General features: G+C 40.8%; 3 protein-coding genes and 1 long non-coding RNA gene across 13 annotated transcripts in view; 2 read left to right on the top strand and 2 right to left on the bottom strand.

The window, feature by feature from the left end:
- The first annotated feature begins 27 nt into the window (after nucleotides 1–27).
- Nucleotides 28–12,211, top strand: LOC121713051 (zinc finger and SCAN domain-containing protein 2-like). Of its 3 annotated transcripts, none has more exons than XM_042097319.1 (11): nucleotides 28–76; nucleotides 1,352–1,436; nucleotides 1,652–1,769; nucleotides 2,854–3,033; nucleotides 4,567–4,637; nucleotides 5,246–5,303; nucleotides 5,450–5,555; nucleotides 6,452–6,522; nucleotides 7,182–7,187; nucleotides 7,761–7,932; nucleotides 10,683–12,211. In XM_042097319.1, the coding sequence occupies exons 3-11, from the start codon at nucleotides 1,674–1,676 to the stop codon at nucleotides 11,339–11,341; spliced, it is 1,419 nt and encodes a 472-aa protein (XP_041953253.1). In that variant the 5' UTR covers nucleotides 28–76; nucleotides 1,352–1,436; nucleotides 1,652–1,673; the 3' UTR covers nucleotides 11,342–12,211. The 3 variants fall into 3 exon arrangements, with proteins under 3 accessions (XP_041953253.1, XP_041953254.1, XP_041953252.1); XM_042097318.1 differs by lacking the exon at nucleotides 28–76 and adding an exon at nucleotides 1,157–1,245; XM_042097320.1 differs by lacking the exons at nucleotides 28–76; nucleotides 7,182–7,187 and having other exon boundaries at nucleotides 1,150–1,436.
- Nucleotides 12,212–13,271: 1,060 nt separating this feature from the next.
- LOC121713053 (major histocompatibility complex class I-related gene protein-like) lies at nucleotides 13,272–18,981 on the bottom strand. 2 transcript variants are annotated; one of them, XM_042097322.1, is made up of 7 exons: nucleotides 18,821–18,981; nucleotides 16,063–16,323; nucleotides 15,673–15,951; nucleotides 14,978–15,265; nucleotides 14,620–14,730; nucleotides 13,468–14,220; nucleotides 13,272–13,405 (listed from the first exon to the last, which is right to left on the bottom strand). In XM_042097322.1, exons 1-6 carry the CDS (start codon nucleotides 18,888–18,890, stop codon nucleotides 14,129–14,131), a joined length of 1,101 nt encoding a protein of 366 aa, XP_041953256.1. In that variant the 5' UTR covers nucleotides 18,891–18,981; the 3' UTR covers nucleotides 13,272–13,405; nucleotides 13,468–14,128. The 2 variants fall into 2 exon arrangements, with proteins under 2 accessions (XP_041953256.1, XP_041953257.1); XM_042097323.1 differs by having other exon boundaries at nucleotides 13,468–14,168; nucleotides 18,821–18,980.
- A 2,775-nt stretch (nucleotides 18,982–21,756) lies between these two features.
- Nucleotides 21,757–27,552, bottom strand: LOC121713149. Of its 6 annotated transcripts, none has more exons than XR_006032753.1 (6): nucleotides 27,332–27,552; nucleotides 23,962–24,713; nucleotides 22,790–22,953; nucleotides 22,388–22,650; nucleotides 22,171–22,313; nucleotides 21,757–21,982 (listed from the first exon to the last, which is right to left on the bottom strand). It is a non-coding gene; the product is annotated as an uncharacterized LOC121713149 (long non-coding RNA). The 6 variants fall into 6 exon arrangements; XR_006032754.1 differs by having other exon boundaries at nucleotides 22,790–24,158; nucleotides 24,578–24,713; XR_006032755.1 differs by having other exon boundaries at nucleotides 24,578–24,713.
- The window catches only part of mfn2 (mitofusin 2), a 28,545-nt gene continuing 23,834 nt past the window's right edge, over nucleotides 22,915–27,625 (top strand). The window contains exon 1 of one of the 2 annotated variants that reach the window (XM_042097514.1): nucleotides 22,915–22,933. The gene's annotated coding sequence lies outside the window, so the exon portion shown is untranslated. Of the gene's footprint in view, nucleotides 22,934–26,452; nucleotides 26,791–27,625 lie in introns of those variants that run through there. The other variant, XM_042097513.1, reaches the window with a different exon arrangement.

Raw genomic sequence — 27,625 nt, 5'->3', positions numbered from 1 at the left:
CCATTAGGCTGGTCTCTGTCCCCCGCATTCCTCTTAACCAGCGCCTGAGGGTTGGGGTGCTACATTAACATTGAAGGTAACGTTATGCAACCAAATGCTCTATCAAAAACATGCACTGATGTTCATACAATTACAGCCCTTCCTCCTTCCCTGTAGAATTTCCAAAATATTTTCATATTTTGCTTCAACTAAATTGCACATTGAATTGCAAGGAGCAGAAAGCATTTCCATTTAAATAAACATGCCATGCTTATTCAACAATGGCACAATGCCAAGGTAAAAACTTTTGTTTCCATTCTATGTCTTCTTTTCCAAAAATTAGGTAAAGACTAATTAAACAATTAGTTGCCGGAAAAGTGGTGCAGAGCCTAGACAAGATAAGATAGTTTATTGTCCTCAAAGGGAAATTTGTCTTGGACTCAAGTGCTGTCACATTTAGCTGCTTTACAAAGAAATGTATAACAATATGAATGACAAGTGCATATAAAATATGTATGTGCCATAGGCCGCATATATTGCACAACATACATGTCATCTCTATGAAAACAGTATGAAGACGCCCCCCACACACAGACACCCACTCACTGTAGAATACCAGTGTGTCACTGGACAAGTGATAGGAAGGGTTTGGAGGAGAGACTGAGTGGACTCCATTATGGATAGGATGCCATAATCTACATGTAACCTGAGAAAGTATGTAGGACAGAAACTGTAAAAAATATTTTGGAGAGTGAATAAAACTCTGTTTACTACAGAAAAGTCTTCAGTAGTCTATGACGGGTAACAGGTTTATTATGAACCTTTTGTCTCAATGAGAATAGACATTTTCCATGTGCATATCTTGCTACTTGATTGTTAAAAGTGGAAACAGCAAATAGTCAGACCATTGGGCTTTACTTGGATAAAGGGCACGACATGGCATTTTGAAAATAATTGAAAGAAGCTATATTATTTTTTAGATATCCCTGTCTATGCTCAAGCCGAGTTTTCAGTTCTTCTACATGCGGTTCACCCCCGAAACAGTAGGTGGCAATAAGGCATCAAATCGGAATTACCAAAATAAACAGAAGAAGACGGATTCGCGAATGGCGAATGGAGGATTCGCGAATGGCGGCCATATTGGAATTTTCTTTACTGTCGCTAGTTTCACACCTACTATTCTCAGTTTGACAGCACAGACGGGCTCTGACAGTAGCCTACCTGTATGCTGTCTGGTCCTACCACTCTGGTAGTAGCGGCACTTAGGTAGTTAGAGGTGCAAGCTTGTCTATGTCAAATGCCTAGTATCATAAAAGAGGTTCAAGATACTTAATCACTATTATTATTCCTGCCAAACTTGATGCAAAACTAGGAAGACATAACGCCAAAGACTGCTGCTACCTACCTGACGACTCGACACGGAGGGGAGACGGCACAAAGGTGCATGAAGTTTCCAGGTAAGAGCAGTAGACCGAGAGACACTACTGAGTTGGTACAATTGCCAAATGCTGGTCCCATAGACAGCTGGTTCGCATGTTTTTCTGATCGAAATGTCTAAATGTAAACAACTATATGAGGCGATCTCCTCCCCCTGACGCTTAATCAAATTTGTGATATGCTCAACGCGAGTGTTTCTATTACATGTCGTTTTCTCTTGTCTTGGTGTGTGTAGCAGGCCTATACATATTGTGAAGATGGACGATATCAATCAGCAGAATATGGACATGAGGCACAAACAAGCCTGCATCAATCTGGAAAGGGCCACTCAATTTATCACACAAGCATTAGAGGTATGAAACAAGCCTGGGCATACTTTTTTTCATGCTTTACTGACATAATATCTTTTCTGTAACTCATCTGACCTAGCCTGAACAAAAATAACTGCATTAGCCTACCCTGACCGGTCAATCAAAAGACAGAATCGTGTAATTCACACATTAGGACTGACCATGTCAGACTATGCGATTAACCAATTAGTTCTTGGTAGCCCTAATTCGTTCATTCTTGGTGCGTTTCGGTCGGGAGATTCCTTCATGCAAGATCATGTTGCTAATACGCGTTGCGTGTCATCATAGTGTCAGTGTCAACACGGGAGTCGTTGGAGATTCCCCAAACCATAGACTGTAGTTCTACAGTATACAGTCTATGCCATGTATACAATACATCGCTGGTAGGCCTAGTTGAATGTCACATTAGTGAATAGGCCTATGTCACATAAGTTCCTGCTTGGCCTTGATCCCGACCTTTCTTACTCAGACACAGCAAAATTGGACTGAAATCGTGTAATCTGACCAAGCCAATATAATCAGTAGGCTATCCTAGTTCATTAGGCTATCACTGGCGATAAACCCATGCCTGGTCATTGGCCACATTTGTTTTCTGCCCTGCCCTGTCACTGCAAGCGCCTCATGCACATCCTTAGTACATCCATGTGGATCTTTGTTTTAGTATCTTTAGTATCTTTTACTGTTCATTTTAGTCATGTGGATTTATTTTTTTTATCATTCTGTTTATGTTGTTGTGTGTGGTGTCTTAAGCTACTGGGATCTTGAATTTCCCTTTGGGGATCAGTATATCTATCTATCCATCCATCCATCTAGTTGCACCCTAATAGGCATACACTGTAATCATTGGACCAGTCTGAAACAACAAGGCATAGCCACAAACTTATGCTGCTGCTTGCTGAATTTGAATTCTCCTCTGGCTTTAGGCTCAACATCTTGTCTTGTAACATCTAGTAGTATAGCAAGCCTTAGCTCAAACTTTATGGAGCACAGAAGATTGCATGTTCTGTGTCTGTATATTAACATGTGTGGGGTGTGTGTGTGTGTGTGTTTGATTTACGTTATGATGTTTGGTGTTGGTATTTATCAGCATGAAGTAGGTCGAAACCGGGAGTTTTGCATGTTGATTCGTCGCCTGGAGGAGAGGAAGGTGGAGACTGAGAGGAGCCTGACGGAGCATGTGCAGTCAAACAGACAGCTGACGCTGAAGATTGAAGAACTACAGAAACTCCTGGAGGAAAAAGACAACTCACTCACACTAGCCCACCAGGTGTGTATGTGTTACTCACATATGGAAAATATCTCACTTATACAGGGCAACTACACACTGCGCTCACATTCACATACACTAAGGGCCCGTCCCATTTCTCCCCCCTTAAAACTTGGTTTTGATTGCCCTCAACATTAAAGCCCCCTCAACCATTTTTGACACTGAAAAAATCCCCTCGGCACACCAACATCCCAAATATTAAAATGAAATGTACCATAGTCTAAACTTTCTTATATTCAAGACTCCAACAAACCCAGGTCCCTTACAATCATCTTTATGCAAGACCCTTTAAGTAAAATAAACACAGGGAGAAGTATATGTATGGACCCTTTCAAGAGAGTTCCATTATCAGCATCATAGTTGGCCCCACAAGACTTCCTTTTTAACATTCCATATGTTATCTTAATGCAGAGGAAGTAGATTGGGGCCCAAATAGAACGTTCAAGCATTGTTTTTGTTTTTATTGTTGAAAGGGTCTATATCTGAGAGTATGAAACAAAAGAGCAATGGGATAATATGCTTACAGTTATGTCCATGACATAAATGAAGACACCGGTTTTGAAAAGGTAGTCCTGTAGTCTTTCAGCTATTAAAAAGGAGGGCACTTTGTCTGAGTATCAAATCATCCACTGTTTCAAGTAGAAGTTAACATTACCCATGAATCTTAACAACTAGCTTTGTTACTAGTTGTGCTATTACTAAGAGTTTAATTTCATTACATTGACAGCATATTACCAACAGCACAGCCATATGCTCAGTGAGACCAGTACAATATAAACAATTCTTTAATAGAAGCTTATGTTTTTGTACCCTGGAAATCCAGAGTTCTTGCGAGAGCACAATGGAATTGTCTCTGCGAGACACTCTGGCAATGAGCAATGATGCACGTTACTTTTACCCCAACATTCCGGGGAACCAGCTAAACTGATGAAGACAGCGCTGCAACGTTGGAGGACCGTACACCTTGGTCGTAGTGTTATCCGATTGCGTCGAAGTCCAAAATCATTCGGAGTAAACATGGTCTAGTGTTATCCAATTGCGTGCAGTGAGATTTTTAAATGCATGCTTGTTGCCGCCCCTCGAGTGAAAGTGAAATTAGATCTTTTTCCATGGCACACCTGACGATCTCTCACGGCACAATAGTTCCAAAACCATGGGTTCCAAAACCAAGGCCTGTGAAATATTTCTGTTCAAATCCTATGTCCTCATATTATTTTCAGCCCTTGAAATTACTTTATCCTTACAGGCTGACCCCTGTCACATTGTCTGGTAAGCAATGTTAGGGCATTAATATAATGAAAAGTGTTATTCATAGGCAGCCCAAACTTTGTAGGGTGGGAAATGCTTACAAAAACAAGTTTATACTATTTAATATAATTCTTTTTGCACTTTTTCCCAGTGCCAAAACATGGCCTCCAAGATAAGGCATTTCTAAGGGTGTAACATTAGGAGAGATATATATATAGAGAGAGAGAGAGAGAGAGAGAGAGAGAGAGAGATTATTATTATGTGTGTGTATGTGTGTTTATACAGACTGTGGCTCTGCTGGAAAATGAACTGAAGGACCTGTATCAACAGTTCCAGACCCAAGAGAGTACACATCGGTATTTTTCCCTCCCCCCAAAACTGTTGACCTGTATTCACAAAGTATTTTAATTTAAAGGTGCTCTAAGCGATGCCACACGTTTTTTAAGCTAAAACATTTTATGTCACTTACTGCAAACATCACCTAACCAACCGCTAGCTGTCTGTGTCCTGAATACACTGTAAAAAAACGCAATCTCTGTGGACAGCCCAGGCAACAAAAACAACCTGGGCAAACCTAGCCCATAAAAAACATAACAAACTGTTCCAGCAAATCACAGATGAGATGCGTGTTTAGGAGTTTCAATTGTACGGGAGGGAGAAGGAGGAAGTAGCAAGCTAGCTCTTTGTTTTGTTTGAAAGTCAACAGAAGTGACGTTACCCAGCATCGCTTAGAGCAATATTACATGAGAGCGACTTTGGTAGCAGATATCGCCATGATGGTGATTTGAGGCCTTGTGTAGCGGAATCACAGCCATGGCGATATTTGCTACCAAAGTCACAATCACCACAAGTGCCATATTGCTTATTTACAAAAGTTCTCAAAGACATCAAATTGTGTTTTTCTATTGTGGTTTTTGTTTGTTCAAACTCTGTTGTTTGAACTTCTGACCTCTTACCCCTTTAGGACATTTCAGAAAGTGAATGAATGTCTGCAGGACTGGGAGAGCCACCTCAAAGTTGAGGTACACACACATGTAGATATGTCACACACATGTTTGGACACAGAGTCTTAGGCTTTCACATGTAGATATTTCATACATGTTTGGACACAGAGTCTGATAAGCTTTCCTGGTGTTCAAGAGAAGTTCAAGACTTGTTTGACCCTCAGAGCTCGCTGGACTTTTCTGACTCAGAGAGGCTGGAGAGTCCCGTGGTGGAGATTAAAGAGGAAGCAGCAGCTGAGAATGATGGCTGTGGAGAGTACCGTCAGCCTGGTAAGGACTGACCGCTAAAGGAAAAGAGTTACACACACACAAACACACACGCATGTAACAAATCTCTGCTATTTCAACAAAGGGTCAGCTAAAGGAAAAAGACATAAGTATGGGCCAAGTAGCACACTTATGAATAATAAGTGGTCTATATTATAAAAAAGATTATGATTGGTTGAGTCATATCAGTCTGTGTGTTGCTTCACAACCATTCTGCTATACAGTATGGTTTTGAAGATCTACATTGCTTGGTGGAAGAATGAATCTTCTCTAACATGCAGTGGGGTTTACACAATTACTCCTTAATTGACATGAAATACATGTGTACTGTGCAGAAATGATCCCTAAAGACTTCTTTAGAGATCAGTAGATGAAAGCCCCATCAGATAAAAACATCTTCCAATTGACTAAGGCTCCGTCCACACGGAGACGCTTTTTGGGTTAAACGTACAGGTTTTGCATCGTCTTGGCCGATCGTCCAAACGAATCCTGTAAACGCACTGCCCGAAACCGCACTTTTTTTGAAACCTTGTCCCAGGGTGGAAAAATCTGAAACCGTAGCCCTTGCGAGTTTGTTTGGACGGTGAAACCGCATACTTGCGTATTGATGATGTTATCGCCACACCTCAGCTGCCCTGGACTTGACACACTTATAGTATTGCCTAACAATACTAGTTTTCATACATGACATTACCTATGATTACACTCAGTAGGATAAATATCACAACTGTGCTGCGCAGCGCCAATAGCTTATCATGACTTGGTAGACTTAACGTACATAAATGTAAACCTTCCCTTGTCCCTTTGACAAGAAGCAATACTTTTTCCAGGAGAAATTTAATAACTGCCCCACAAAGTTGCCCCATGTATCATCAGCCTGTTTTTTTCTGTTCCTATAGCTGAGGAAACTCACTCCAGAACAGAATACAGCATCTGTACAGATATCGATATGAAGACGGAACTTATCCAGGTACAGTGTTTGGATTCTGATTTTTGTGATGCAGTTGACTGTACAGTAAGAAAACTGTTTCAAAAAACATTTAATCAGATAAGCTAATACTTATAAATCTGTAAAACCACATATCTAATAGTTAATTAATAATAATATGAATATATGAGCTCACAGCTCTGCAAACTCCTTGCAAGTGCACATGGGCACCTTTTTGCATATAGAAATATTTTCAAATTGTGCACAACGCTATGCAGAAACATCATCACGCTACTAAATTGTCCATATTGTGATATGAGAATTTCTTATTAAGAATGATCAACATATACAATATGCAATATCTCTCTCTTTATTTACATTAAGATTTATTCATTTAGCAGACGCTTTTAACATACATTTTTTTACATACACTTGACTTTCATAAAGTCAATTATATAACAAGGGCCCAGAGCAACTCTGGGCCCAAATGCCTTGCTCAAGGGAGGGCACAACAGCTCAACAGTGGAAGCCGGGTATTGAACCCACAACTTTTTAGGCTACTGCATGCTAGCCCAGCTCATTAGCCACTATGCTACCACCATCCTATACAGTATGTACACATCAAAAGTTGATACAATGGCATCCGTGACTTGAACCCTGCTTAAACCACATTTTGAATTTGTTTCAATTTTTTCTGATAGGAAAAGGTAGCTTGGGTGAACCCGATGAATCAGTTAGCAGATTTGAACGTCTGTAAAGAATTCAAGGGTATAGGTTTTAATAGGCATATGTTCCTTACCAATATTTTGTTGGGTTGTTGTGTTTCTGCCAAAACTGACACCAAAACTACGCCCTTGAAAGGATCCCGTTGATACCTGTTTCTGAACTTCCCCTTGTACCACTTCCAGGGCCAAATTTTAAATTTGCAAACAGGTTGGTCTGGGTTTACACAGAATGCCATGCGTCATGTTTGTGCCCATCAATGAACATGCAAGACATTACTTGACATTTTCATGTAGTAGATTATTATTGTACAAAAATGTCACTAATATGAGTTTGTGGGATTTTTTTTGCAAATATGATGTGGGATTTTATATGTAAAATTGATGTCCAATAGGAACACTCATATAAGGAGGCGTAGTTGTCACCCTTCTCTCCATTTGATACTGCTTAACCAGACTATGAACCCACATTACCACAAAAGATGTTGCATAGTCATGAAAAGTTGTCTAAAAATGTCCTAGTTGCCAGAGTTTTCTCCCTTGACCAATGTGTTTCAGGATGAGCAAAAGAAATCAAACAGAAATCCAGTCGTGTCCCCTGAAACGCACCTGTCCAGTACAGAACCTGTGTCTCTGGCCCAGTTTAAGGAAGTGTCAGTGGTGCTGGTGGACTGCTCTTGGAGGCAGGAACAGCGTGGAACGGATGAAGAGGACAAAAGCGATGACCAGCGTAAGACTTCATCATCATGAAATGTGGCATGTGGAAAAATGGCATAGATATGAATAGGTGGATACCTCAGTGGAGTCTAGAACGCACGTCAACGTGCCACATTGCTGAGGGCAACAATGAGCGCTAAATGACTGGACGCCAATGAAAAAGCAGGTGTCTCTGATTGCCGGCAGGTGTTGCATATAGTCAATAAGATGTTGCTCTTATCAATATGGTGGTCACATTGACATATTCCTCCTAATAGGCTCTATGCACGACTCCATTTTGGATTCACTTGTACTGGCATATCAACTTCCTGTTTATGTTAAAACATTGGCAAATATGGCTTTTTTCTATAATCATTGTCTTCAGGACCTTGTCTCATGGTAATGTACTGACTTTGTGAAAATGTTGTGTGCTACTCCCATCAGCAAACAGGAAAAAGGTTTAAAATGTTCTTAACCTTAATCAAGCAACTGTTACTGAACTGGTTAGATAACTTTAGCTTTATTGGCCAATTAGAAATAGCCTATTATATTAAAACTGACAGGCTAGTAATCTGTCATTTTCTGTCAGCCTACTGTGTACAGTGTAAACAGGAAGTTAATTGCCCAGTAGGAAGCAAATCCAAAATGGAGTCCTGCATAGAGTACATAGAACCGGGCAATGCGGTATCTACGTTTCTATATCTGTGGTCTTAGGATAGGTTAGGTCACATGGTAGGGAAAGTACTGACTGACAGGTGGGGATTCAGTGATGTCACTACCTGTCCTCTCAATCGGCACACAATTAGTTAAGGCCTGTTGGAGGAGCATGGCCGATGTTCTCCCCTTTTTGTTTGTATCCACATGAACTATGGCATTAGTACAACCTTCTGTGTTGGATTGTGTTTGGATTTAACACCACTTAAAGGAATACAAACTTGAACTTAAAACCACCAAAGACTTGCTTCGGGCTTGCGCTGGCCCAGCTTAAGAGGAGCACTGGGCAGGGAGTGCAAGCACGCCACAAGTAACAGGTATGTTGACCGCTCTCTGAGACTCCTGCCAAGCTGACACACACGTATGCATTCACACAATGACCTACAACAAAGTTGTGCACCACACGTAGAACTAGTGTGTAGGGAACAGTTAGGTTCTGTCCACGTTTGTGTTTTATGTGTTGTATGTTGCTGAAGGCTTTATTTTAGCTAACCCCTAGACCATGAAGAGTTATTGGCCTTCCCGCTTCATAACAAATGTGACTGAGGGTTTCATATGGATCCTACAGATCATTTGCATTGCTGTTGAATCCTGCATCGTGTTGCCTTATTAATTAAGCTTGGTTGTCCATAGGCCGCAGTGGGAAATCCCCAAACAATAGGACAAGTGCTGTGTAGAGCCAACTTGGTTCCTTGTTCTGGGCAGTGGTGTCTTGGGAGGTAGATGAGTCATTGGAGCCTGGCTCCTCCTGACCTTCTCAAAGTGTCCTTGAGCTAGACACTGAACCTCAAACTGCTCCTGAATTGCAGGTTGGCACCTTGCATGGCAGCCTACACCATTGGTGTATACGTGTGTGTGAATGGGTGAAATGTGAGGCATGAAATTGTAACATGCACTGAGTGAGTAAAGCACTCTCTTTCTCTCCTTTCACCATTCTTGCTACCACTGTCTTTCCTTGATGAATTTACAGGCCCCTGTAAGTTGTTACTGTAGACTGCCTGCAGAAAGCATTCCTTCAGTATTGTTTGCTTGTTTGAAATTGCAGTGGCAATAGACTAGTTTCCATATTATTTGTCCTTAATGGTCCAGCATCCAGAGGTTGCACACAGTGGGGGCTACACAGTGGTGGCTGAAAGTTACTATTTAAATTCATGTAGCATAAATGCTCACCTTGCAGTGGCAGTGCAACAGCCTTTGGGTGGTGCATGGGCAGAATTTGCTTCAGTGGCTGAATTCCAAAGTGAGCCCTGATGACTAAGGACTAAAGACTCACAGACTTAATTGATCTCAGGTGCTAAGTGAGTGAGTGTGTGAGGCCACATGGGCTCAGATACTGTAGGTATAAATGGGATTGGGACAGAACTTCACGAAATCACATGTACCTTGGCGATGTTTAATAACAAAGATGTTGCTGACACTTGCACCATGCACGTGTATCGTGCTGTTGTTTACCTTTGTAATTTCCAGATTTCCCTATGGTCTCTGCGGTACACGTCACAATGCCTTGAACTTTGGGTAATTCCCTTTGGTGAAGTCTGCACTGATGCAGACTAACGGAAAGGGCTCGGTATGTGTGTACTCTAACCCTCACGCCCTGCGACATTAGGACAGCCCTAAGCCCTTACAAATTTCGCGAGAACGCACAGCAGAGTCTTTGAATCCGGACCTTGGGATTGGGTCAGTGTCCATACCTAAGGTGTGGATGAAAAGGTCATGTGTTTGGCTTAACTGCAAAAGAGCATGGTGCCCTCAAGTGTGGTGAGAAATGAATGAAGCAGAATGAGCCAATTGAAGCAGAGTCGGCTGACATTTCTCACCATACCTGAGTGCACCATGCTCTTTTGGTCTAAGTCAAATTAATACCATACAACGATGCAACAGCAATGCACACGTGGCTCAAGATGGCCACAACACGCACCACAGACTGTCCCCGGGATCCATAAAGGCACTCCTTCACAGTACAGCTTTTACAGTCACTGTAATCACATCACACAACAGTACGCATGGTACAACCATCATGAAGTGTAAAGAAAGATGTGTATACCTGTGTGTGTCCTTCTGGTTAAACAGGAAAAGGGACATCCAACTCCTCAACTTCACCACCCTCCGGGACACCGGATATCCGCAGTGTCCAGCAGACGTCCCCCTCCTCCATCTCTCCCACCACCGAGACTGAGGAGAGGTTCGAACACGTCTCTGACGTGTGTAAGAAAACATTTCTGCACAGCCCAACGCTTGGGACGCACCGGCACGTGAACATGGCAGGGATGCCTTACACCTACTCCCTATGTGGCGAGAACTTCACCGTACGTACCGAACTTCTGGACCATGTGCGCCTCCACTCTGGGGAGAAGCAGTACCTGTGCACCACCTGTGGCAAAACCTTCACCACTGAGGTAAACCTCAAGAGACACCAGTGGACTCACACGGGGAAGAGTCCGCACACCTGTGGCCAGTGCAACAAGAGCTTCACAAGACGACTGACCCTTCTGGAACACCTGCGCGTCCACACCGGGGAGAAGCCGCACCAGTGCGCCACATGTGGGAAAAGGTTCGCTGCCTATAAAAACCTCCGGACACATCAGTGGACTCACACAGGATGGAGTCCGCACACCTGCGCGCAGTGCGGGAAGGGTTTCCCACGGCGCGATCGCCTCGAGGACCATCAGCGCTCTCACTCTCACTCCAGGGAGTTTTCAACACCACAACAGAGCAAAGGCAGTACGTAGACTGTCTAAAACAAACAAAAAGGGTCATGTTCCCAGCTGGAAGAGCAATGTTACAATGCAATGCAATGCAATGCAATACCAGAGGTGCATTCAAATTTGGAAACATAGGCGAACGTTTGCCAACGGGTTTCTGCTTGCCTTGAGTTTTTGGCAAACGTGTTCGCCACAAACGCTTGCCACTGTTTGCCTAATTTGAATGCGCCTCAACCACAAAACACATCAGGAATTTGTCATAACGTTTAAAGAGGATACAATAACCCAAAATTTTTAAAATATACATGTGTTTATTTCATTATATATTCACATCACAAAGCAACAGTGCAATCAATTTTGCACAGAGTAGGCTAATGTGAAGTGTCTCAGCACCTCATAACGAACTTGCCGAAAGAAATAGGACATTGTAACACAATAATGACACAATTTGGGAGACGCAGTGTAAGACACCCTGGTAAAGCTACTCCACACCAGGGGGAAACCAGAAAGTTCCAACTTTCTGGTGGAAATCTGACCATAAAATGGTATATAATTGTATACAGTGGAGGTGCCCATTGTCATAAATTGTACAGAAACATGAAAAACCTGAAGGGGATAATTCATGTCGCAGCTTTTTGAGCAATGTTGCTGGGCCACTACATAACCATTTCCATGTGTTCTGATTGGATGAAAATTTGCCTACTGATGATTAAAGTTCCCCTGCAACATTGCACAAAAAATTGCTCCGGTACAAAAATACATTGGATGAGGTTATAAAGGCAAAGGGAGGACAAACATACAGAACATGTCATAGAGAGGGATGCTAATGTTTGCACTGGCACAATTTCTACGATTTGTAAAAAACTGACCATGCAATAAATATTGTGTTAACAATGATATATTTCTTTACTTGTTTTACACCTTTTGTCATTTTCGAATCGAGGGGTGCAACCCTTTGCACTCAGCTGTAGCATAGTTATACAGTATATCCCTGGCCCTATGTAACCTGCTGCTTAAAGTTTGGACCTACGTGTATTTCAGGGGGTACTTAAGTGCATACTGTATTTGATTGATCATCTGAGTAAAAACACATTAATAGAAATGGAAAGGTAACCTCAAATAAAAGTACAAATAAAGTGCAGCGCTGGTATAGTTTACATCAGTGTTTCTTAACTGGTGGGTCGCGGAGCTATCAGATCTAATATTGACCATTTATTTTGATAGACTATTCATATGTCATTCGTTGCCATGGACATATACAATGTGTATGTGACAGGTCATGTTAGATATAATTTTAGCGGTAAATGCAAGTACAACCATGAATATTTGAAGTAGACTATGGATTCACTTAGGTTGAGGACAAAATGGGACAGAAATCCCAGTGTGTGGTGTGCAGTGAATTGCTGGCACACAAGAGCATGAAACTATCAAAACTAAAATGCCACATGGAAACAAAGCACCTATAGTAAGTATATCAAACTGTATATCAAACAAAAACCTGCTGAGTAGCATACTTTGAAAGGCAATATCCGGAGTTGAGGACTTCACAAATGCAATGCCAAGCATCAGCATGTTCCAAACAAGTACAGGCACTTTGCTTGTCTTACCACGTAGCTCACTGTATCAGTTGGCTTGAATGCTAAAATATATGGGTCGTGACTTTAAAGGTGCTCTAAGTGATGTTGGGTAACGTCTCTTCTGTTGACATTCAAACAAAACGGAGAGCTAGCTCGCTCCTCCTCCCCTCTCCCTCCTGTGCAATTGAAACTCTCCTAAACGCACATCTCGTCGGTGATTGGTTGGAACAGTTTGTTATGTTTTTATGATCCAAGCTGAACCAAGTTGTTTTTGTTGTCATTTTTGGAGCCTGGGCTGTCCACAGAGGCTGCATTTTTTACAGTGCAGGGCACAGCCAGCTAGCGGATGGTGAGGTGATATTTGCTGTATGTGACAAAAAAGGTTTTTAGCTTAGAAACCGCGTAACATTGCTTAGAGCATGGGAAATTGTGGGTTCCAAGGACAGACCAGTTAAGAACCACTGGTTTAGATAGCGAGCAGCTTCGATGTTTGACAGTGTCAGCTATTGTTTGACTGACTGACATGATAACATTAACATTAGACATTGCTAAACCTTTAAAAGCTAAACATGTAACCAGTGATCATACTGGGGAGCACCAGCAGTATTGAAAAGGTTAGATAAAGCTACACTGCAGTGTCACTGTCTTCTCAGACTTGGTGTAGATATAGCCACTTGGATTGACAAAGCTTCTTCTATAATGGTGTGTTAAACGAGTTATGTTGATATCAGATTTATATACCAACCTTATAGCAGCTTGAGTGAATACACACATGCACACACACGGTGGTACAGTGTTTAGTGTTGCCACCTTCTAAGCGCTTGACCTCGGTGTGATTCCACTGAACCACTACAGGGTTCCTCAGTATGCTGCTTGGGATAAAGGCATCTCATACATTTTTACCCCTGAATCAGTTGGACCGTCAAACTTAAGAAATGGATTAAATTTTCATCTGATTTCTCGTAGAGTTTGAGCAGGCTCACAGCGCCTGATTAGAAGATGTCATAATCAATGGGTTAGCGCTGGTCTGATCCAGTTGGATATCTGGCATATGAATTTATTTCTCAGCTGTCTTGCAGAGCACTGTGAGGTCGGCATTTCCAAAATGCAGTATGATAACAGGAGTCGTAAGTGACTGAAATGAGTAGCGTGAGCCTATATATTATACACATACTGGCGCATAAAGTATCTTTAAAATAAATGTGACTCTTGTCTCAGACTCCTGACAAGAGTTCTTTCATCTTCCCCTTCCTTCTGCTCCTTCCTCTGTTCTCCATCTGAAATCAGAGATGCTCACAGCTGATTTAGTCACATTTTCACAAAACTCAACTACAGGGAAAAAAACCTGAGTTCATGCTTGTATTTTTTTATTAACAGAATTCAATTCATTATTAGCATAATTAAATTTCAATGTATAGGGTAGTTCAAAATAATATTGATTTTGTTCAGACAATAAAACATTGATTAATAATTGTAATGCACCTTTAGGCTTGAATGTATAGCTTTGGTAATAACAAAACAAAACAATCACCTACAATGTAACAAAAAGGATGAATGGATTCTTTTAGTCATGAAGAAACTGTTGTCTTACTAATAGTCATCTGCACTGTGTGGGTCTTAGCCAGTTTCAAGGCAGGTCATTTCTATTTGCCTTGCTCTCACAGTGTAAACAAAACCAAAAAAGGATGTGAGGGAGTTTACAGTATGAGTTCTTGATTGATAACCTACCTTTACATTTTCGTCTACAAATGAGTAGGGCGACGATGGATCCAATCAGACATGCAAGCAACACCACCACCACTATCACAATATATTTTCCGCCTGGAAAAGGCTCATAATCTAGGATAATAAAATCAGAAAATGTCACAAAGTGCATTTCCTGAACTAGGACAAAAATAGGAGAAAAAATATAAATCTAAAACTAAATAACCGTATTAGTTTAGGGCCCTGGTGCATGGCCACCTGAGAAATGGTTGGTCCAAGTTCAAATCCCAAACCTGATGTTACGAGTGTCTTTTAGATAAATGCGTATGCAAAATCTCACTTGCTTTAGTTAAATCTGACGGGGTCTGATGAAAATCATTACCTAAAGGTATGTCCAGCTTATTGTCTAGGCCTAGGTGTTCAGCTGTGCAGGTGTAACGGTGCTGCTGCAGTTCCTCTGCGCTGACCTCCAGGCTCTTCCTCATCTGGTACGTCTCATCACCATTAGGTAGCAGCTCCCCCCCAGTTATCTGGTGATCAGACACAGACTGGCCGTCTCTGAGCAGGGTCAGGTTGATGTGACGGGGGTAGAAACCAGTGGCCAAACAGGTGATTTTGGCCCCTCCAGTGTCTGGGAGTGCCTTTTGGAAGAGCCTGACTCTGGGTTTGACTGATCACATGATACATTACGGAACGTGAGTGATAACAGAATTGAATGATAAAATTTCACTTCAAGGGGGTGGTATGACACCATTATAGTAAAGAACAACAGCAGTTAAAAGCCTGCTAACATGCCCTTACATTGTCTTGTCAATATTTCATGCTGTAAACGGCTTTTCTTACATTTGAGTGTGGTGTTTAGTTCTGTCCAGAAGAAACACATAGTAACCACATAGTAGCCTGGATGGCTAGTTGGAGTGTCCTGTGTATTCATTAATCTCTCTTCCACATGACCGTATACACTCAAAGGGAATTTAAGGTCCATACTAAAATTAGTTGCTTACAAAATCGTATACTAAATAAGTGGCACAGTGTAATGTTGCTTTAATCATGTGGCTTCTCAATACATCACATTACCTTTTCTCCTCACACGTCTTTTGTTCTGCTCAAGAAATGTATGAAGTGCATTGATGCAGATAGGCTGGTAAAAGTCTGCAATGACCCATTTGAAACTCTCCGACTGGAGGGTGTCCCAGGCTCCCGGCCATTTGAATTCAGTCTGAAGGGTCTGGTCAGGAATGCTGAGGTACTTTTCATCTCCACTGTCTCCATTGAAAGACTCCTTACTCACCATTCTCCCTGGTCTGTTCCTGGCTTGTAAATCACAGCCAAATATTCGCTGGTGAAACTGCACCCCTATGGAGGTAGTCAGGAAACATACAAACAATACAGGCAACAATTACTCCAACACATCCAGTGCACCCTTGAATATTTAATATCACAACAATACTTAGTCAGTTTGTTTACCATGTGTGCTATTATAGTGATGCATCAGTTTATGTGTTCTAACTCTCATGTGCTCATGCATCATAGTAAATACTGTGAAGGCATTTTTCTGGTCACTGGGCTCAAGTATTTCCTCATTCATGGGTCCTCTTGAGAGAAGCTTTTGTTCTTTGGAGGAATAGTACCCAACCTGAATGTCATCCAGCATCAGCACAGCACTGAATTCATGAAAAGGCGTGTGCCCTTTGATATATGTGGCAAAGGCCAACAATGAATGAGCACCTGTCAAAACAAAGATTTAATAAGTAATTGAAGCAATCCTTTATACATCTATGACAAAACATATGAATAGTTCACACCCTGATTAGGGGTAGACTGAGTAGAGTTGGGACAATACATGAATGAGCCAACAATGAATGAGCACCTGTCAAAACAAAGATTTAATAAGTAATCGAAGCAATCCTTTATACATCTATGACAAAACATATGAATAGTTCACACCCTGATTAGGGGTAGACTGAGTAGAGTTGGGACATGTGTACAGTTGATACACCTTATCTTACGTGTGCAGCAATCCGAAGTTGTGATTTTTGCTATGCTTATGTGTATTAGTGTCCTCTTTTATCATGGACAATTTTAAAAACACAGGTTTCTCTGATATTGCCAAAAATATTGGCAAACGTTTTTTTTTTTTTAAGTAAAATTTTCACTTCACCATGTACCTTCCACATAGAATAACTCATTACCCTTATGTGACTGCTAAACGTACCTGGTATCATTACAAACATTATGTTGTGATTTATAAACATTCATGACATTGTGTCATGTAAGGTCACTGCAAAATGTAGAGAAATGTGTGAGGTGGTCAGCGGGGTACAGTTGAGACACAATGTATTGTTAGCTCTAGTTATTACTTGAACATTCCATTGTCCCATGTAGGCTACTGTTCGCCAAATCTGTTCACGTGTCAAATATTTTGTTCCTGTTTTATTCATTTCAACCAACACTAATTTAAATTAAATGAATGAATTTAAATAAAAACACTTTGCCCAATTGTTATTTTTTATTTATTACATTTTGCAATGAACAGTTAGTTAACTATACTTATTTAAAAATGGGTGTCTCTAGGTAGGCCTGTCTCAACTAGGGGAGACCGGGGCTGGTTGGAACACTTTTCACTCTCGGTTATATTTCTCCGTCTTACAATGCGTTGAAATGGTCAAATTGTGATTAACTGAAAGCTTGGGATCTCGGCTACAAAATGTATAAATTCAATGTCAACAAATGATCACTTGTTTTGAGTTATATATGATTAAAGTGGTGTTGTGCACGTGTGCCAACCTGCCCCATGCACGGGGTTGGTTGGCACATGTAGTCGGGGTTGGTTGGAACACCTATGTTATAGTCCTTTGCAGTACTCCTTTTGCTTTTGTTTGAAGTGCTCATCTATATCACTGCCTGTAGGGCTTTGCTGATTTATTTTCTGTGTGTTTTTCTTCAATAGGGCTCACCGTCAAGACCAATTTGGTCCCTACCGATTTTTTAATGTTTAAAAAGGTCTGAAATGCTTCCAAATGTAAAACTATGTTCAGTAATTACAATAACAATGTTAAAATAAAGATTGATGATGTTTTTATGTGTAAAATACAAAGTTTATAGATTTGTCACAAAATAGCCATAGGGAATGTATGTGCCAACTAACCCCAAAATCAGTGTGCCAACCTGCCCCGCCCACATTAGGTCAAACTTTTTTGCACAAATGCTGTTAGCCTACTAATATCAGTCACCTCAGGTTTTTAAACTTCATTTTAAATTATAGATGAGTCCCCTAGCAATCAATTATAATTAATATTTTTTTTATATCCCTAACTATTACCCTTCTAGGATGTATTTAGTGGGAGGTGCATATTCTAAGTTTTGACACTACAAAATCAAAAAGTTGTTCTCACCTAAAGGGTTAATGACCTGGAGACCAGTTACATACGTGAGTTTACTCTACTCAATAAGGCCGTCAGTTTAGTGTTGGAATTTTGTTGCAGCTCCCTCTAGTAGCCTGGATATTAACAGTGTTTCAACCTGCCCCTGTTCCAACCAGCCCCGGTCTCCCCTACTCCATATGGGTACAGACACAGTCGAGACAAAAATGCACCTTATGTTTATGAGCTAACTGTGGAAAATATAAACTACTTATGGTTATTTTTTATTGATAATATCCTAGTCTACAAGCTAAGGAAATGGCATGTGGAATTTCATGTGGAAAACCACTTATTTTCAGTATTTATTTTTTGTTTGATTTTGTGTGATGAGCAAAAAGTATCAACTGCCTACCTGCGAAAGCTTATTTTGAAATTACCTTTTTTGCTGTATTAACGAACTATATTTTACTCAGACATTTAGCCTACATCAAAGCGATACAACAACTTAACAACCTTAGTGTTTATAGGCTTAGATGCCAATCAAAACGTAGGCAATTTCATCCAACATCACATCATTACTTTGTAGGCTACAGGCGAGGCGAGGCTACGTTGACTCGTCTGCTGTGCTCTGCTTTTGCAAAAATTACCATGTCCAGCCAACTGTTTTTCACATCTGTAACAGCTGACTTTACGGCTGTCCAGACATACAGTAAACGTGAGTTTGTTTGCGGATCATCTGACTGCTTGAACAGATCAAACTCACATAATGAGTCCTACTTTTGATTGTCACCGCTAGCCGATCACTGAAATGCCCAAAATAACTGACTAGGCATAGCTACATAATTGGAAAAAAGATGTCTTACCATAGACAGTAGCATTAAGAATGCAGAAAATACACAAAACGCTAACAATTTGTAGGCTTATCTTTGACATTCTGACTTTACATCAGCTGACTACAAGGTAATGTTATCCATTCGCTTGTTGACGCCTTATTGTTTGCATTGCATTACAACACTCGGCCAAGTACATAGGCTAGATATGAATTCTAAAGGGTCAGGTGAGGAAGTTCCGGTCTGTGCAAATGCTGCTAAATGTAAGGCGCTAGTTTAAAGTTTAAGTAGCCACCTAGACTCTTTAATATTCTCTTTTCTCTCAAATTTGACCCAGAGCATAGGCTTAATATTTTTAGACTGTCACATGATAACCATTGGTTTTGTAAACCTTCTTGGATAGCCTAATACTTGAACTTGAATTTAACAAATTCGACCCTAATACTAGTGTAGAGTTTTGGAGTGGACAGGTTATTGAACTGGGTCCTAGAAAATTAGATTCAACTTTATTGTCATTGTGCAGAGTACAAAAAGTAAAAAGACAATGAAAAGCAGTTTGCGTCTAACCAGAAGTGCAAATCTGTTGTTCATACATGAACTCTAGAATTCTGCATTTTGGCGACACTTTTTTTAGTGACTGCCTGTGACAGTTGTGGGAAAATGACAATTGTAGACTAACTCATTTACAGTAATTTTATAGCCATGCACATAAACTTAAAAAGTAAGGAAATTTAGGTTTGGTAGATTATTTCTCTGTGGTAACAATTCTTTTTGGCAATACATCTTATACCGTTGGAAAGTCTGTTCTCTTTTAAATGGTGCCCCATTTGTACGGAACATGCACTTGTGGGATGAGCAGCAGAGCTGAATATGTGGGTTGCGCCCATGAAAAATTTGCCAAATCTTCTCTGTCAATGCCAAACAGCTTATTCCGCCATTGACTCGTTTGATGGATTGGATGATTGAAGTTTGAAGAAAAAAGACATATTGGCAATTTAACAATTTATTAATTTCACAAACAGGAGCCTCAGTAGCGTGTGGAAGAACCATATACAGCCACAACAGCCTGACACCTCCTTCTCCTGCTGGTCACCAGCCTGTTCACACACTGCTGTGGGATGGCATCCCATCCCAGTTTCTTGGTACCCTGGAAATCCAGAGTTCTCGCGAGAGCACAATGGAATTGTCTCTGCGAGACACTCTGGCAAAGAGCAATGATGCACGTTACTTTTACCCCAACATTCCGGGAAACCAGCTAAACTGATGAAGACAGCGCTGCAACGTTGGAGGACAGTACACATTGGTCGTAGTGTTATCCGATTGCGTCGAAGTCCGAAATAATTCAGAGTAAACATGGTCTAGTGTTATCCAATTGCGTGCAGTGAGATTTTTAAATGCATGCTTGTTGCCGCCCCTCGAGTTGGGCCATTACATTGTTCTTTGCCAGACCCTTAATCTTTCTAGATTATCAGGGTCTGGATTTTCTAGGCTAGTTTCTTGGTGTTTTTTGCCCCCAACGTTGTCTTTAAGGCAGCGCTGCCTGGAAGGCACTATGGTTAGGCATGGGTTAAGGTTAGGTTTAGGATTAGGTGCCTTTAAGTCAGCGGTGGCAGCGCTGCCTGGAAGACAACGTTGGGGGCATAAAACACCATCGAGCCCCATCCCATGAGTCCACAAATCTGGACTCATCACTGAACATAATATTCCTCCACATGTTCAGGTTCCAGTGCACGTGTTGCCGCCACCAGTGCAAACGGGCCTGATGGTGAAGGGCAATCATGGCAAGACTCCTGGCTGCCCTATGAGACCGGAGATTGGCTGCATGCAATCTGTTCCGGATTGTCTGGGCAGAGAGTTGTCAGCCATATTGTCCTGCAAACCTTGACTGAAAATCTGTAGAAGACAGATTTGGCCTTCAGTTTGGAGATGGTACTAGGGCTCACTCCAAATAATGCCGCAACTTGGTTTTGTGAAACACCAGCTTCCTATCGCAAGGGCCATATCCAGATCAGTCAAACGTGGCATGCTGACTCTTGGAGCAGACACTTACTAACAGTAGCTGTACTTACAGTAGTAGGGCCCATGCATGCTCACAGGTGCTGCCAATCAGGTGCCAATCAAGCACTTGATTGGCAGCACCTGTGGGTACCAGAAGCTCAAAACAAGTGTCAAATAGCAACAGCAAAATAACCTGTTTGGCAATGGCAGAGAAGATTTGGCAAATTTTTCATGGGTGGAACCCACATACTCAGCGCTGCTGCTTATCACACAAGTGCATGTTCCTTACAAATGGGGTACCATTTGAAAGGGTACTAAACAGGCTTTTGAACGGTATAAGATTTATTTTATATAAATTGTTACCGTGGAGAAATAATCTACCAAACACAAATTTCCTTACTTTTTGTAAGTTTATATGACCAAAGAGTGTCATCAATGATTTCCATCCCTCAGAAGTTTGATAGCTCAGCCTCAACAGATGGTCCTGCCCTAGATTAGTGTCGTCAAACCCCATTCACTTCGTGAAAAATGGTCTGAGGAAACTCCACTGCGGAACTTTTTGAGCGTTATTAGACCGTCATTCGGGTACTTTCAGTGCACTGAGTTTTTGCGTTATCTGCACTTTATACTTAAACTAAGTATTTGAAGTGTGCAAGTATGTGTTTTGAGACAAAGCCATTGAGTGTTCCCAGACTGATAACTCAATGAGTTGAGCTACAGGTGGGCAGAGACAACTCCTGTCCAGACAACTCCTGTCCACCACTGTGGTTAAAAACAGCTGTGGCGTAAGCGACAGCGTTCACCACATTCAAGTCCCTACTCCCATCTCTCTCTCCCATTCACTTCCTGTCAATCTCTACTGCCCACCCCATGAATAAATACATTGTATGCTTCTGTTTACTGCTTGAACAGACTAAATGTTTTAACCTCTGAGTCATAAGACACAAAGGTGATGGAGGCGTCAGAACTCGGGGGACTTTTAGGGACATCTGCCCTCTCTTTATTATCACATACTGTTGTAGGAAAGTATGTGTTGGGTTTCTGCGCCTACAGTCTAGTGGTGGTGAAGATCCACTTTCTGTATTCGGTGTGGCAGATGTCCATGAAGTCAACAGTGTCACCACAAAAATAATCATCAGACATGACCAGAACTCCATGAAGCTTTCCTCCACTTATCAGACTAGAACCGGAGTCCCCCTGGGTCAAATAAAGAGAGAGCATTACAAAAAGACAGAGGTAGAGAGATGAAGAGGTTAGTTCAGTGTCCTATCAATTAATTATGTTAATGAATTCACATGTTAGTTAATTGTACTAATAACATCCACCTTAAATTATTATTTGAGCAAACATTATTGTTCTTTTGCTAGAAATGTGTGGAAACTTACATGACAGCTATCACATTTTGTATTTGTGCCTATAGCACAGAGAAGATGCTGATATTGGTAGTCCTGAAGATATGGGCAACTTGGGGAATGGCATTCAACAACAGTCAAATTTCCACACTGCAGTTTGTTTGCATGGTAGATATCTATGGAGTGGAGAACGTGTTTAGTTGAATGCTTTCCAGTATCCCAATGAAGGAACTAATGAGTTAAAACTTACTTTTTTTCTCTGTGTAACGGCCTACAGTTGCAGTCATCCAGCCAACAATGTCAACTGTGGTGTAAAGAGGTGGAGTTGCACAGTTTTCTTTAGGCAAGGGTATTGTGATGAGGTCATTTGTGTCTTTATTGTCTATTTATATCAACATAAGATCATGTTCTAGGCCTTGACTCTTGTTTATAAACTTGTACTTATCCCCATCTTGAATACTTATAGTAAGGCCTTCCCCAGTGGGGTGCTTTCCAACTATGGCCTCCAGGTTTCTATTGGATAGTGTCAGAAACAAGAAAGAAACAATGAAAAACATTGTTTTAGGGGATATGTGAGGGTAGTGATAGTATGTACTGTACCTGTAAAAGCCAGTATAAGCAGGAATTTAAAGGAAAACATTTGGAATCTTACATCTTATCACAGTGACGAGCCGTGATGATCCACTCAGAGCTGAGCAGAGAGCCCCCACAGTGTCCTTTGTCGTCCCTGGGGGTTGTCAGAACCACGATGCAAGCCTTGTTGGTCTTGGCAATCCCATCCGATTCCTCTCTTCAGGTAGGACCCCAGAGCACAACCTACTCGTGTCAAGAGTTATTTCTTCATACAGGGCATGGTATACACATATAAATATATTTGAGTTAGTACAACTACAACATTAGCATGATTTAGACATTTGTGTCGAATTTTGAATTAATAACTTTCTATAATCAACCACAAAGGACCTGTGAACTCAATTTAATTAGTTATGTATGAATATAATATAACTGACACTTTTCCTGTCATCTAAAAAGCCCAATTCATTTGAATATTTGAATTATATAATGTTATTTTGGTTCATTGATGTTGATCTGAAATAAAAAAAAAAACATTGTATGTCTAATATTATTTATTTAATGAAATAAATATTGTTTTATGTCCTCATATATGTTCCACATGGAAATTTGGAGAGGGTAGTGTATCTCTAAAAAGGGAATCTAGACACACAGAAGCACTTCTGTGGTTCATGCATTTACAATTTAATTACCCTACCCTCACCTTCCACCAGGGGGCGAAATGCATCTCAATTGGTTCGTTCTGTTGGTCTGCCTTGTCTGTGTGTGAGTGAATGAGTGTGTGTGCTCACTCTCATAGCCTATCCTTAAAATTACAGGTACAGTTTACTTCAGATTGTCCGACAAGATGGTCATCTTGATTTTTCAACATGCCTAGGTTTACAGTAACCCATAGGAAACCCGTAGGAATAACTGATTAATGTTTCGTTGTCTGTGTACTTGTACTCTGCACAATGACAATAAAGTTGAATCTAATCTAATCTAATCTAAAACAGGTTTAGCAACACATTTTTGCTTCTACTTTGACATTTAAGGCATGTCGCAAAACATACATTGCATTGAACTCCTCTTCCCACCATCTTGAATTTCCCCTTGGGGATCAATAAAGTATCTATCTATCTATCTATCTATCTATCTATCTATGCAGTAGGCTACCCATCTAGTTGATGTGATAAGAGCCAAACATAAATGCTCCAGTCAAATACGTTACTTCAGAAAATGACTCCTCTGCCATGAATGAGAGCAACGTACCTGCCAGCGCAAGAAGTAAGGGAATAGCCATTACTGAAGCCTTCATGGTCTTCATACAACTGATGATGAGTTTGTCTGTTTCTCGGTTCAACATTCATCCAATGGTTGTATCATTCCTTTAATGATTCACAAGATTTCTACTTTTTCCCACTTCTGGTTAGACGCAAACGGCATTTCGTTGTCTCTGTACTTGTACTCTGCACAATGACGATAAAGATGAATTTAATCTAATCTTATATAATTTGCATGCTCCTTTGCACTTTTGATTTCATTATGAAACTGTTCCAGTGCAGTTTTAGATGCCATGCTGTTCAACTCCTATTTGACTGGAATTTGAATAGGACTAAAGATTGTGAATCATAAAAGCTCTATTGGTGCACACATTTAAAGAGACTATTGTGTTGACATTGTTAAAATTCGTATCTGATTGTTATTGCAAATTGGCATGTGAGAAAATGACGGCTGTAACAAAGATAGTTTATAAGCTCACGAAAGAAATGTTGAAGCCTTGAAAAGCAAGGCTTTCCAGCCTACTTGTAATGCTGCATTCCATACAACTCGGATGTCAGAGGTCGGACTTCAGTTCCAACTTTGAAGTTGGGGTAGATTGACTTACCCCGAGTTTAGAAGTGGGATCTCCGATTTCAAGTGGCGTTCCAATGTCCCAACTTCCAAGTTCGTCTGGAATGAAATTGGGAGAATCCAACTAGGACAAATCTGACTTCCGAGGTGTCAGGAATGCAGCATAAGCTCTTGAAAACACAATGCAAACAGACAGAATGCAAACATTCTTTGTGTGTCTTTTATGGTAGCTGTTTCATTAACTGAAATATGTGAACTCTTTATTGTACTGGTCATATGGAAATTCAGTGGGCTCAGTGCCGCCGCTTCCATCACGCACATCACACACTGCATAGGGCACCAAAGGACAGAGGGGGCTCCCAAATTTACCCAATAATTAGTAGCTTTACTGCAAACTGCGTTTCACTCTTCCTCGATAATGTTTACAATATCAAAATGCACCACCATGTTAGCCTGCTGCTGCAATTTTAATTACATCAGAGAGGTCATATAATAATATTGTAAAACAACAAATACTTTACAATTAAATAAAGACAAGACTGAAATAGTTCTGTTTGGGAACTAAGAAGAATGATTGAAACTGATGATTATAACCCACTTTAGTTTAGTGTTACATAATCCGTCAATGATGACCCCCATCAAATATGTTCCATATCAACGTCAAATGAGCGTCAGTTTGAAGAATAGTTAATTCAAATATCTCTTGCTACTTTTGAATTTGAACTATTTAATCATTAACTTTTAGGCTACAGTATTTCAACCTTAATTACAAAATGTAAAATAATTTTAAAAAGTAGGCTACCTCCCGCGGCCCACTCGCAATACCTTGGCGGCCCACACTTTGGGAAACACGGGTCTAGGCTATAAGAAACTTAAATGTCTGGGCCCAAAATATTGTAGACATGTTTGCTCAATATAAACCTGGTTGGGATTTTAGATATATTGCAGCTAATCAGATATAGTGCCCAGATTCAGATCTGGACAGAGTGAAATGGCATTTAGACATTATGCTGCCCACTGCTCAAAGCAGCTCCCAAAGGGTTCAGCTCTGCCCCAACAGTAGCTTGTAGGCCTATTTAAAAAGAAATGGAAAAACTAGGCCTACATCAGGCATTTTCCACTGCCTTTGGTTAATCTGTTGACTTTTGGTATGAAAATTATAAAATGATTGTTTCTCACTGACCGTTTAGGCTATTTTTTTTTTAATTTAATTTTATTTTTCTATTTAGTTTTATGTATGTTCTTGGTGTGTTCTTGTTTATTAGGCTATATTTGTTATATATATTTGCTACATTATTTTATCTTTGTAGTGCTGTTTATATATTTCTTATTGTCATCATTAGTTGATCTTCATACAATAGGCCTAGCCTAAGCACATTGCATGACCACTGTTTGATAGTCTAAGTTGAGAGTTGAACTTGAACAATCGAAAACAAGTCAGACGATTAAATCAAGCGCACAGTGGCACTGTGGTAGTATGTCCTATTCAGCTGTATGATAAAATCCTAAAAAACACTGGGCCTCTCACGTCTGATGTAGCCTAGCCTACATAACACTTCCATGCAGACCACCTGCATTGAAGGACAGGGGCAGGAGCAGCAGGCTACATACAAACCTAAACACATCACCAGAGAATGTCTAAACGGGCTCTGACATCACTCACTGTGCAGCAGCCAGTGTGCACCATTAAACCTGCTGTGTTGACATGAATAGATTATCCATGTCAGTAACCACCACGTTGAGCTTTAGATGATTTTCTCTAACGCCCAAAATAAAAATCAATTGCCTAGGAAACAAAGATTGTAGAGGCGTACTGGCGCTTGAAAATGACGTATAATAGTAACGGAGACAGTGACCAGTGAGGTATGATAAAGAAAGATTCAAGCATCATGGCGTTTCTGGGCAATTAATTACTACCTATATTATACAGTAAATGTGTGTACGGTCGACTAACGTATTTGGTATATCTGGCCATTTCTGTGGACATTGGGTAACTGTTCAATGTCTTGCTAACGTTTGTTGTTAGTGTGAAGTTAACAGCTTCCTTGCTAGCTGACGTTAGGTTATTGCGGGCTGATTGTCAGTGAATAACTACGTTAACTACTAGCAAGCTGCCTCGCCCATTCTTACTTTCGCTATGATACTCATTTGTCGCTCCTAATATCTTACTACGAAGGATACGAGTCTGATTCCGACTGTCACGGTCAAGATGCAAGAAGAGTTTGAGTAATATCACCCCCTTTCTTGGTAAGTAGCTAGCCAAGTTAGCTAGACCTATTAGCTTACACATCTGTTCAAAGCAAAGATAACGTTACCATTAGTTTCGAAACCACATGAGATTGTGACATGCAACGTTCAGTTTGTCAGCCAGCCAGCTACTTTAGTGAATATATGTGTTGTCTGAACCCAATATGTCCTGGAACTGTATATTTTGAATAATTTCTTAGTGCTGACCTTAATTAGCCGAGAGCAGCTAACTGGCTAGCTAGCCAGTCTGATTGTTTAGTAAGTAAACGGGCTCTGGTAAGTTATAGCAGAGAATGTCTAGCGATGCTGAATTCCAATGTTTTGGAAGCTAGCTTCTAACGTGTCTAACGTTAGCTGTCTAGTCTGAAGATTCACTTAAGTGCGGAGATTGTAATTTATGATACAACTGTTAGAAAATCATGGTCATTTATAAATAATGGGAATTGCACATAACAACGTTATGATATTACAATTAAATGTTTAAACGATTTGCTGAACATGTCTGCACATACAGGCGGGGGAGTATTACGTTACGACTGACCATGCTAGTCTCTTCTAGGATTGCAACCGCAACAGATCTGCCCTTGCCAATGCCGTGGAGGTTCACGCCAGGACTTTATATCCTCCTCGGTATTACATAATGAATTGAGCTTGACTGTGCAAATCCAACGGATTCACTGTAGCCAACCTCTCTGCCAGACCGACCGGGTTCCATGCAGCCTCAACCCACAGCTTGTTTCACTTGTTAGCAGCGAGGCGGGAGGAGTAGCATGTTAACTCTTCACTGTTGATGCTAGGTTTCATTAGCGTCTGTGAGGGGGTAGGGCCTCCAAAA

This window comes from Alosa sapidissima, chromosome 7 (assembly GCF_018492685.1).
Source record: "Alosa sapidissima isolate fAloSap1 chromosome 7, fAloSap1.pri, whole genome shotgun sequence".
Classification (NCBI taxonomy): Eukaryota; Metazoa; Chordata; class Actinopteri; order Clupeiformes; family Clupeidae; genus Alosa; species Alosa sapidissima.
Note: the sequence above shows the minus strand (reverse complement) of the source record. Positions and strands in the feature narration are given on the sequence as shown.

Excerpts from the sequence above, each read along its gene's own strand:
- LOC121713051 (XM_042097319.1), top strand. The coding sequence starts at position 1,674 with ATGGACGATATCAATCAGCAGAATATGGACATGAGGCACAAACAAGCC. Across the intron at positions 3,034-4,566 it reads CACTCACACTAGCCCACCAG|ACTGTGGCTCTGCTGGAAAA; the intron begins GTGTGTATGTGT and ends GTGTTTATACAG. Across the intron at positions 4,638-5,245 it reads ACCCAAGAGAGTACACATCG|GACATTTCAGAAAGTGAATG; the intron begins GTATTTTTCCCT and ends TTACCCCTTTAG.
- LOC121713053 (XM_042097322.1), bottom strand. The coding sequence starts at position 18,890 with ATGTCAAAGATAAGCCTACAAATTGTTAGCGTTTTGTGTATTTTCTGC. Across the intron at positions 15,952-16,062 it reads TCACTATAATAGCACACATG|GGGTGCAGTTTCACCAGCGA; the intron begins GTAAACAAACTG and ends CTACCTCCATAG. Across the intron at positions 14,731-14,977 it reads TAAGCTGGACATACCTTTAG|ATTATGAGCCTTTTCCAGGC; the intron begins GTAATGATTTTC and ends TTATTATCCTAG.